The sequence below is a fragment of the Drosophila novamexicana genome, unplaced genomic scaffold, assembly GCF_003285875.2.
Source record: "Drosophila novamexicana strain 15010-1031.04,08,12 unplaced genomic scaffold, DnovRS2.1 tig00000770-arrow-pilon, whole genome shotgun sequence".
Lineage (NCBI taxonomy): Eukaryota > Metazoa > Arthropoda > Insecta > Diptera > Drosophilidae > Drosophila > Drosophila novamexicana.
Window position 1 is genome coordinate 1,801,216 of NW_020824821.1, and position 9,731 is coordinate 1,810,946.

The 9,731-nt window shown below is 38.5% G+C and overlaps 1 protein-coding gene across 1 annotated transcript; it reads right to left on the minus strand.

Annotated features, from left to right (window-relative positions):
• Nucleotides 1-6,750: 6,750 nt before the first annotated feature.
• Nucleotides 6,751-9,208, minus strand: LOC115763673 (centrosomal and chromosomal factor). The gene is given in 3 exon segments (XM_030706345.1): nt 6,751-8,738; nt 8,740-8,807; nt 8,846-9,208. Coding segments are annotated over 3 exon segments (1,641 nt in total). The 5' UTR covers nt 9,149-9,208; the 3' UTR covers nt 6,751-7,468.
• Between the last annotated feature and the right edge of the window lie 523 nt (nt 9,209-9,731).

Here is a 9,731-nt window from a genome sequence, read left to right on the forward strand (position 1 = left end):
GCTGATATTACATTTCATTGTTCATTATTCATCGTTCATTATCATTATTTTAAGAATTGTTTTTTCAAATGAGAGTACAAGAACAGGCCCAAGGTTGTTTGGCAAATACATGCGCTGATATTCCATTTCATTGTTCATTGTTCATTATTCATTGTTAATTGTCATTATTTTAATGATTGTTTTTTCTAATGAGAAGAGGCCCAAGGTTGGCTGACAAAATTCCCAATTACGAGCCCGACAAAAATACCATTTGAAATGCTAGTCTTAAGCGTTTAGTATTTAAAACGTTATATAATTTGAATTTCAAGTAAATTTCGCTCTTGAATATTCCTAAACTAAGTAGAATCATCCTTGATTTTAAAAATGGACTATTCGATTATTTGCTTAGGTTGGGCACAAAATACCTATTCCAAGATTTTGCAGTAATTAGAAGTAGATTGAAAGAATTTCGAGATAAGGAAATGATATGATATTGATTTGATTTGAAACATATCAAAGATCTTTGATATATGATATATATATATAGATATATATATATATATAGTATAGTATAATATTAATCAAAGATCCAATCAACTGCTTTTCCCATCCATCCTCTAGACCCCAGCCGCAGTACCAACAATTTGAAAATCTGTATTTAATTTATTGCTCAAATTAACCGTTTATTAATTTGCATTATCTTGTTTATTTTTTTCTTTTAATTACTTATATCCTTTTTTATTGTGTTCTTTAAGTTTTCTTATGCATGCAGCCCAATATATTTGTTAATCATACAATAATATTTAATCCATGTCATAATATGCTACAAATCAGATGGTTTATACAATAATCATGCATCATATGTTATTAATAATATATATAAGTATATATATTATTAATAACATATTATTAATGCTTGAGGACCTGCCAGCTATTCGAATATATATTTAGTTATGTAAATGCTATATTTAAATTCATGTACATTAGTAAATCAGCTTGAAAGTTGTAATGAATACAGAAAAACTGAAATGCCAAACCTGATTATATTTTATTTGATTTATTTCAGTGTTAATTTCAAATACAATGCACAATTAATCATGAATAAAACTACTATCACATTTAAATAGATGTATCTATATATGTATATGCTATATACATATATGTGTGTGTGTGTGTGTGTCTGCGCCCAAAGCGTGGCTAATTTGATTTTTGAACATACAAAATTAAAACTTTGCGAAATTAAATATAATTAATGATGAACACACGCAAAGCGAATGTGAGAAATTGTCTCAAATTGCTTTTTAAGTAAATGCTCAAATTTTCAGAAAAGCTGCGTCTTTGGCAACTTTAAACCTCGCTCTGCCCCTCTTCTGCGCTCTGTCTCAGAAAAATAAATGTATGAAATTGCAATTTTCATTTAGCATATTTTCTAGTTTTATTTGTCATATTTATAAACGACCAGAAAAAAAAGAGATTGAAATTAATGCCTATTTAAACATTAATTTTGTTCACAGCAGAAATTCATAATAATTTGTATATGTATTATATATGCATATGTATATATATTCGTGCATACATGGCTTTTATGAAATGTTATTTTTAATCATATTTTGCATTTTTTACGCTGAATAGATTTTCGTTAATTCAGCGCTTAAATTGTGGTTGTTGTTCTTTTTATTTTATATTCATAAGTAATCGGGGCTTGGGCATGCCACGCCACGCTCCGCTCTTACCGCTGATCTATATATATATAGGTATATATATATATATATATATATATATATATCTTTAGGTATAGACTATAATTTGTTGATGGCCTAGTTAATTTAAGTATAAGGTTTGCTCCATGCTTTCTCTAGTATTGCGTTTTCTGTGTTTTAGGGTTTTACTTATTTCAATTTGTCTTTTATAACTCGGCATAGGCGTGGTTGGTATGTAGTCTAGATACTATATACTATATAGTTAGTTGCATTATATCGTCGTCTATATAGATACATTTATTATGTTTCATATGGTTTGCTTTTGTTGTTGTTGGTGTTGTTGTAGTTGTTGTTGTTGTTGTTGTTGTAAGTCACAATATGGTTGGCTAATTTGTAGTTTATGGTATCAATTATCATGTATGTAGACTTTAATTATGTTTATATTAGCTTTATAACTGTTTAAATGTTGATTCGTGCCAGTTAAGTGGTTTTTCGATTACCTAACCCACAAATGAATGAAACAAATACAACAATAATTTGTATAATTTGCGTGCGGCTTTCGATAAGTATATATCATGTACTATATATATATCTGTATATATGTATGTGTATATGTATATATACTGCCTGACATTAGGCCCAAACATTTTGGCTGCCATATAATTTAGTTTGTTTTTCAAATGTTGTTCTGCTCGAGTGCTACTTACATATCTTCTATCTGTATACATATATATATGTATCTGTATCTGCATCTGCATTTCTATCTGTATCTGCATATTAGTATACCCCAACTGCACTTAGGCAGTGCTAAGCGTTAATGCTTTTTAATTGTTTTTTTTTGTTTGTTTTGTTTTTTACTAACTACTTTTACACGTTGTTTTTTTTTTAAATTTTTTTTGTATGTATTTGCTTGTTGTCAAGTGTAAAGTTTGTAGTTTAAGTTTTATTCGTAGGCCTTTTCGAAAGCGTGTTGGCCTTCCCTCTCCCTCTCTCTCTCTCTCTCTCTCTCTCGCGCGCTCTCTCTCTTTCCGTCTTGTGAGACAGCTTAAGTGATTTGACTTTGGCTGAGCTGAGCTGAGCTGCCAAGTATAAATAATAGTGTTGTTAATTTTTTGTCATGTTTTTTCTCAACTTTTGGGCCAGCCAAAAGTGCAGCTCTACATAATATATATTTTTTAATATTTTCAGGGTTTTTTTAGTTCAAGCTAAATGTCGCGATGTGAGGTTAATTGGCCATTTCGAAATTCAATTAAATCTTGCATTGGGTGGCTCCATTTCTCAAACAGTTTTGTCATTGGCTCTGAGTCATATTCGAAAACAATACAAATTTCTATTTTATACAATTTTTTGGGCTTGGCTTGAATAAATTTCAAATGTGTCCCCATCTTAATTTGGCGCGTTCGTATTAGTCGCTATTTTAATTAATAATACATTTTTCATAATTTATTTAAAACCGTTTTAAGCTGCGCTACGCATTTCTCTTAGCCCAGTCGCGCATACAAATTATGTTAATTAGTTACAGCGACTAACGATAAATTGTATTCTCTTCGTTATGTGCTTTGTTTAACAATTTAATTAAAGCTTATTAAAACTGTCGCTTGCTGATTATTAAAAAAAAAATAAGTAGCAAAGAAGAACAAATTCATTGCATTTGGCATAAATACATATTTAATTGTCTATGCGGTACTTAATTTACGATTTTAATTAATACTGAAACGCACAGAATTCAAAGGCAATTACAAAAAATTATATATATACACATATACATATACACACACATATATTTATACATATATAAATGATTACAAACTTCGGCGAAACGCATAGAAAATGAATGTTTTAAACATTTAAATGTGTTTCGGAGCGGGCAAATGTTTTAATTAAGTCGCGAATTATAAAGCGCTCGTATTAGCCTGACCCCAAAAGCAGCCACTTGCAAAAGTGCTGCTCCAAAAACAGAAAGAAAAAAAGACGGAAAATGAATGAATGAGTGAGCAAAACAAAAACAAAAACAAACGTAAACTGGTTGCCCAGGCGGCGTCTGGGCGTGGGTCTCGTCGCACTCGCCTCGCAGTCTATGTCTGTCCTTGTCGCTCTGCTCTGCCGTGCTCGTAAGCATGGGCTTTATGACCAGCCTCAATGCAAGGCGTAACTGTAATGACCATGCTAGCCCGCCCTCGCCCTCGCCCTCGCCACCTGCCGCACCCACAGACACACTCACACACACAAACACACGCACACGCACACCGACAGTCATCGTTTGTTAGACAGCTTCCGCTGTCGGCGTCGACGTCGCCGTTGTCATTGTCGCATTTCTGTCTTTGCTTTTCATTTTGCGCTCTACTTCAGTTTTTATCGCATTTCGTTTTTTTTTTTTGTGACTTGATATTTGTTTCTGGACTTTGTTTAATGCGCTTTGCTTCGTTCATTTAAAACAATTTTCGTGCGTTTTTTCTGTTTGCATTTTCAGCTTAAATTTAAAAATAACTAATCATCACTGTGTATGTATGCGTGCGTGTGTGTGTGTGTGTGTGTGTGCTTAATTTGATTTTATGAGCGAGCTTTGGGTGCCGTTTTATTTTATTTATTTGCATGCTTTTGTTTTGTTTCAATTCTTATGCGTATTTCGCTGGCCCATTATTGAGTTTATTTATCTCTGCTGATGACTTTTAAATGGCACCTTTAGGGAGGGGGAGGGGGGATATGCCGTCATAAATTCAAAATCCAAAGGCCAAGCAAACGCGTACAAAAACTTATATGCATGTAAATAAAGAAAACAAAATGAAAAGCCCAATATATTGTTCTGCATACGAACTATAGTTCCACCTACTACAGATTAATTAGTTTTTAACCCCCCCTCACCACGTCCGCACCGACAAACACACACACACACAAAAACCCTTTGGCAACGCAGACACTTGAGCACTGAGCTCATTTCTATTTAAAATAAATATATAAATAAAATAAAATAAACGAACACTTGAGTTTTCAAGTACAGTACTTGAAGAACAGGCCCATTATCTCTGAAGATTTGCCTTAAAAATACAATCAACAATTCTCTCCATAAAGTGCAGCTTTTGTTTCATTCCAATTTAGCTAAAGCTCAAGCACACCCGGGCACACACTCACACGCACGCACACATACACAAAGTATCATGCATGCATGCATGCATAGAATATGACGACAATGAACTCGCATTGAACGGGAATGAATGGAAGGGGGATATGGACAGGCCCAAACAACAACAGTGGGCAACAGCTGATTTTAGCGTGCTTTCGATTGATTACAAACAAAACACTTGGGTCCGAGTCGCATTTATTTATTTTAGCCCTGAACGATTGTAGTAAATTTTAATTACCGCCAATTGGCATATTGCAAGGGAATTCTAATCTATGGCGGCCACTTTATTATATGTATAAATAAATGAATAGATGGCAATCATTTCTCAGACCTAAATCAGCATACAAAACGAACGTTTTTCACCCCGTCTCAATTCAGCTCCGATTGTCTTTGAACGCGTGTGCCGTGTTTTTTTTTCTTCTTTTTAGTATAAACAAGATTTGTTGACGTTGCTTTCTACATAGTATAACATAAATATACTAAGATAAGTCCGCATGTGGTCTACATAGGCAGTCGCGGCCAGTTCCTGTCATGGTTTTGTTGTCTTGTCGTGAGTCTTGACATGGCTTGGACTCGTTTGGATTTAGGGCAGACCAAAGTGAATCATGTGAATGGATTCGCTTTAAACGAGTCACAAATCAAATGGTTTAACCAGTCCACTTTTGGTCAATGGGAAACGGATGTCGTTTTCTACTTAACGCCTCTTTTTTTGTTTGTTGCTTTTTTTGAAATGAAACATTTTGTTTAATTAAGCCGACGGCTGCTTTATTCCGGTTAAACGTTGCGTAGCATTTGGAAATGCATTAAAAACTTGAAGAAATGACCACCCTTATGTTTTTTCCCAACCGGATTTCCTATGAAATTTTAATTTGTAAGCAGGAAATTGGCGAAATACGAAATACGTTTATATTTAGTTAGGAAATGTGTCAAGTTATCAGCTATATGAAATTGAGATTTGAAATTATTTCAATTTAATTAAATGATATGATTTCTAACTTTATCATATGCCCTGCACACCCTGTAATCTCCGACAACATAGAGAGCCCATTATGTGGGCTGTTACTCATTATTAAAGACTCTGACTGCGACCTCCCTACTTCAACCACTGTGCATGCGGGGCAAAGCCAAAGAGTCTTCCATCAATGACAACAATCAATCAAAACGAATGTCGTTGCGGGGGGTAGCGGGGGGTAGCTACGACGCGAAGCTGACACCAAAACCGAGGCAAAGCACGAGGCGAGCAAGAAATCAAATTAAAGCAGCTCACACAGTGACAACAAAAAGTAAAACAAAATAATGTGTAGAAAGAGAGCCGACAAACTGTAAAATAATCCAACAAAGTTCCGACGGCAAAAAACAGTTGCTGCGCTCTCTTACGGTATTTACATCAATTGAACTGCAGTGTGTTCACCCTTTCTCTATCTCTCTCTCTCTCTCTCTAGCTCTCCTTATCTATTTGTCTGTGTCTCTCTGCCTGCCTTCCTTTCGTCATTGAAAACACAATTTGCTACATTTTCGATTACTTTTTTCGCATATTTCGCTTCAAATTACTTCGCATAATTTGGAATATATTTTATTTGCATTTAAATGTATGTTGGGGTGTGTGTGTGTGTGTGTGTTCTTCTGCGTCTACCTGTTTTCAAATATAATAATTTTGTTCGTAACAATTCTGTCCTTTAAGAGATTTTGTATATTTTCTTCATTTTCGTTTAGTGAATAGCAATAGTAATTAAATAAGCATATGTTTAGTTTTTAGCATTTCATTTACTTGTTATTATTGTTGTTGTTTTTGTTGTTTTTGTTGTTGGTTTACACGCATTGTGTTTGTTTTGTTTTGTTGGTTTCCTTGTTGTTTAATTTAAATTAAATTAATTACTAAAATTATTTTATAACAAATATCACTACAATAGTTTGCATTTTTTTTGTTTGTTTTTTCTTTTTTGTTTTGTTGGTTGTTTGTTTATCCAATTACTACAAATTACTTTTACTTTTTATAAAAAAAAAAAACAAGTAAATTTCAATTATTTTTCTCTTTTGGGCTTTTTGGCAACAATCTTTCGCAGCTAATTTAAGTATAAATCAATAATTAAATATTTACCGGCTTTCCAATTGCCTGGGCATTTAAACAAAACACTTTCTTTTCTGACAATAAAAACAGATGATGAACTTTAAAACTGAATTGTTTTTACAAAAATCGTTTTTTTTAGCATATCACAATTGAAATTTTACATGTTGCTTTCAACTCTCAAGCGGGGCAGTCAAAAGCCGCCGCTTCCTTCGAAGAGCTCACGCACACTGCACAAAACAGAGCTTTTTTTTGGGCATCTAGCGTGCTTTCATAACGGCACATAGCACACATTCATACATGTGCGCACATGCATTAGCTTCGACGCCTTTTTTGCAATCTCTCTTTTATTGCCAATACCGTTGTTTCGTTTACATGTTTAACACCAGGCACATTGCAAGCCCTACAGTAAAACAGGGTACAGAAAATCAAAAAGGAATAACAGAACATTTAAAAAATTTGTTAACTAAAACAGAAAGCGATTTGCAGTTATTTTTCTTTCTCCTTTCTTCGTCGTTGACGTTTACTTTGTAAGCGTCTGTCTCAGTTGTTGATGTTGTTGTTGTTGTTGCTGCTGCCTTTGCTGTTATTGTTGTTGTTGGATCACACGTTGTAGCAGGAGATTTGCTGCAGTTGCTGGAATGTTGGCGCTGCCGTCGCCGACGTCGCTGCCGTGCCAAATTGCACAAACGAAGCTGGCCCCAAATTGGCGCCGGCCGCTGCCGCTGCGAGGGAGGCGGCCGCTGCCGCTGCTGCGTAGGGATGCATGCGATGCTGCGTGCGCAGATATTGGCGATATTTGCCGCTCAGCTTGTCAGTGGACGCTGTAGGCGGCAGCCGGTGCATGGGCGTGGCCTCAGGACCGGCCTGATAATTGCTAGGAACAGTTGCCATCGGGGAACGGTCGATGAGCAGCGCAGTTGCCGCCGCCGCCGCCGCATCCCATGGTGCGACAGGAGGAGGCAGGCAGTGCTGCTGCTGCTGCTGATGCTGATGTTTGGCAGCGCTGCTGACGTAACTGCTGCTGCCCGAAATCAATGCATCGCGTTTGCCAGCGGCATTAGCAGAGGCAGAGGCGACGGTGGCTGCGCTGCTGCTTTTTGCAGAATAGAGGGACGCCGGGTGCAGCTGTTGGTGTGTGTGTGCATGTGAGTGGGTGTGTGGGTGTGAGTGAGTGTGTGGGTGTGCGTGTGAATGCTGTTGTTGTTGTTGCTGCTGCTGCTGCTGTTGGTGTGGCGTCAGCGCAGCGGCCAACTGTTCCCACTGACCCGATGCCGACGTCGCTGCTGCCGCGGCGACTGCTGCGACTGAGTTGGCTGCTGCGTGGCTTTGGCTTTGGCTTTGACGACTTTGGTTGCGATGTTGTTGTTGTTGTTGCCGCAGCTGCTGCTGCTGCTGCTGCACTGGATACAGCGCCTGCTGCGACATTTGTGACATTTGTTGCTGTTGCTGCCGCAGCTGCTGCTGATACGCTGCCTGCCGCTGCTGCTGCTGTTGTTGTTGTTGTTGCTGCTGTTGTTGTTGCTGCTGTTGTTGCAGTTGGGTTTTGCGACGAGCTGCGCTGCTGCTGCTAGGCGCTGCTGCAACTGTTGCCGCGCCGCTGCCCAATGCCGCTGCGCTGCTAACGGCGCTGCTGGCCGCGCTGCGTGCGCTCGCCGTCGCAGTCGCCTGCATGTTGTTCACGAAGGGGCTGCGCCGCTGCGACTCCATTTTGCGGAAATAGCAGGGATGGATCATCAGCAGCGGCTCGACGCGCTGCCCGGCGGGCGGCTTTGGCTGGTTTGGCAGCTCGTACTCGACGCTGCAGTCGACGTGCAGTGGAATGCTGTAGTCCTTGTTGCTGCTGACGGCGCTGCTGCTGCCGCCGCCGCCACCGCTGCTGTTGTTGTTGCTGCTGGCGCTGCTGCCGGCATTGCCGCTGGCAGCTGTTGCTGTGCTGGCGCTGCCGCCGCCGCTGCTGCTGTGTTGGCGTTGGCTGGCGGCAGTGGCAACCTGCGTCGCAGCTGCATGGCGTGTGTTGTTGTTGTTGCTGGCGGGTGGTTGCTGCTGCTGATGGCGTTGCTGCTGCAGCAATTGTTGCTGATGAGCTGCAACTGCAGCATGATACATGTGCTGCTGTTGCTGCTGCTGCTGCTGCTGTTGTTGTTGATGATGCTGCTGCTGCTGTTGTTGCTGCAGCTGTTGTTGCTGCTGCTGCTGCAGAGCGGCTGACATGCTATGCGAGAGCGAGAGAGACGACATGGAGGACATGTCATAATTAGCATAACACGCAGCCATCGTCATTTTTTAGATGTTGTTGTTGTTGCTGTTGCACACACAAGGTTTAAAGCTTTATTTGTTGCTTAATCTTTTCTTAATTTTTCAGCATTTCATTTTTGTTTTGTTTTAGAGCTTTTTCACTGCACTTTGACTTTGACTTTGACAAATTTTATTGGCACTGGTAATCCAAAAAGTGATAGACAGCGTTTAACTGTAGTTAAAGCTGCTGTTAATCCGTTTGAGAGTGTGTGTGTGTGTGTGTGTGTGTATAAGAGGAACCTTAATCCATATGTTGTTTCTGCTTGCTTTCTTTTGGAATTTGCTTTCGGTTTCGTTTTGTTGCTTTGTCGCACCCGTAATTCAATTGTTTTACATTTATTGTATTGGTTAATCAGTCTTGGTTTTTGTTTTAACTATTTTAGCTGCAAATTGAGTTTTTATTTTGCTTGTTTTATGTTATTGGATCAGTCTTTATAAATGTTTATGCAAATACACGCGTGTGGTTTACAGTTTTTTATACGCTATCGACAGGCAAATAGATTTGCTCGAGCACGTCCGTTCACGTTGAGCAGCGCAAGCGAAATGAAACGGACTCTTAACTGTTGTC